The sequence below is a fragment of the Sinocyclocheilus anshuiensis genome, unplaced genomic scaffold (assembly GCF_001515605.1).
Source record: "Sinocyclocheilus anshuiensis isolate Anshui unplaced genomic scaffold, SAMN03320099.WGS_v1.1 C32874428, whole genome shotgun sequence".
NCBI classification, from domain to species: Eukaryota; Metazoa; Chordata; class Actinopteri; order Cypriniformes; family Cyprinidae; genus Sinocyclocheilus; species Sinocyclocheilus anshuiensis.
Window position 1 is genome coordinate 1 of NW_015620665.1, and position 1645 is coordinate 1645.

General features: G+C 33.2%; 1 protein-coding gene across 1 annotated transcript; it reads left to right on the forward strand.

The window, feature by feature from the left end:
* Window positions 1–457: 457 nt before the first annotated feature.
* LOC107683066 (chloride intracellular channel protein 4-like) lies at window positions 458–1142 on the forward strand (the record flags this gene model as incomplete). The annotated part of the gene is made up of 3 exons (XM_016479157.1): window positions 458–606; window positions 681–787; window positions 880–1142. Coding segments are annotated over 3 exons (477 nt in total), but the record flags the coding sequence as incomplete, so codon positions are not given.
* Between the last annotated feature and the right edge of the window lie 503 nt (window positions 1143–1645).

Below are 1645 nucleotides of genomic sequence, written 5' to 3' on the forward strand. Positions count from 1 at the left end.
GTGTGTGTGTGTGTGTATTTAGCATTTTTTTGTTTTAGTTTTCGTAATTTTAGTATTTAAATTTATAAACTTAATTTATTTCAGTTAGTTGCCACTTTATATTTTTCATCTAATAATTATATTTATATTTGTTTTGTTTAATTTTATTTCAATTTATGAAAAATATTTTCAGAGGTTCCCAAACTTTTCAATATGAAGGGTAATGTTACACTATATCCAGCTATATTATATTAAAATATATTACATGAAAAGTGCATAAATAATTAGACAGAAATGTAAATATATTTTTACACAATAATAAAATATGTGAATAAATATTTTTTATTTATTCTTAATATTTTCTTGTGATATGGTATGGTGGGCCAAATCAAATGTCGTCCAACTTTGGCCCACATGCCCTGGATTTGAGCATCTCTGCTGTAGTTTTAGTTAGCAATAGCAACACTGGTGATGGCAGGTTTGTTGGTCCGTGTCACACAGAAAGCCGGCGGATCTGCAGGATCTCGCTCCAGGAACCAACCCTCCATTCATGACCTTCAACGGAGAGGTGCTGGTGGACGTCAACAAGATCGAGGAGTTTCTCGAGGAACGACTGGTCCCACCACGGTACTTACTATCGCTTCACCTGCCATTGCCTCAGATCCTTATTACATTCATTAACCCTGGTACATTTTTTTAAGATACCCAAAGTTGGCAGCAAAGCATCCAGAATCCAACACAGCAGGAATAGATGTATTTGCCAAGTTTTCTGCCTACATCAAGAACCCTCGTAAAGAAGCTAATGAGGGTGAGTTTAATTGGTTTTATTGAAGATTGTGAAATGGTGCTCTTTTCTTCTGTAGTTCTGTTTTGATCTGGTGTTTGTTTGTGTGTATATAGGTCTGGAGAAAGCTCTTCTGAAGTCTCTGAAGAGGTTGGATGAGTATTTGCAGATGCCGCTGGCCGAGGAGATAGATGCCAACAGCGTAGATGATCCCGGTGTGTCCACACGCAGTTTTCTGGATGGACCGGACCTCACGCTCGCCGACTGCAACCTGCTGCCCAAACTACACATCATTAGGGTATTTCCTTTCCTTCATGTGCCATCTCTCATTCTATGACTTTGCCTGCCTTTTTGTGTATAAAATAAATATTGAAATATGAAAGCCCAAGATCTGTTAAAAGATCTTTTTAAAGGAACTTAAAACTAATTAATCTAATTTAAATTTGTTGAATTGAAAAAAGTACATTAATGCATACATTTGAAAATGGTTTTGCATTTGGAGTGAAACCCTTTTGCTTTATTAACGACAACAGCATTTGAGCTGATATGAACAAAATATGATGGTCATGTTATCTAGCGTCACAAAGAAATATTGCAGAATCTAAAATATTTTACTGGTAATATTTACATAATAACCTTGTTTTAAGTTTTGAAGTACAAGGTTTAAATTATTGAAATATTAAAATATTATATGTGGTGTCAGACAAGGGTTAGTATATTTAACTAAAAGTAAAACTGAAATTAAAACCATTAAAAATAAATGAAATTAAATAAAATAAACACCAACTGAAAAACATAAAAAATAAAATCTAAAACTATACTACAAGGCTGAAATATAAATTTAGTTTAACTCGATGTATTAAAATAACTAAAACTATATAT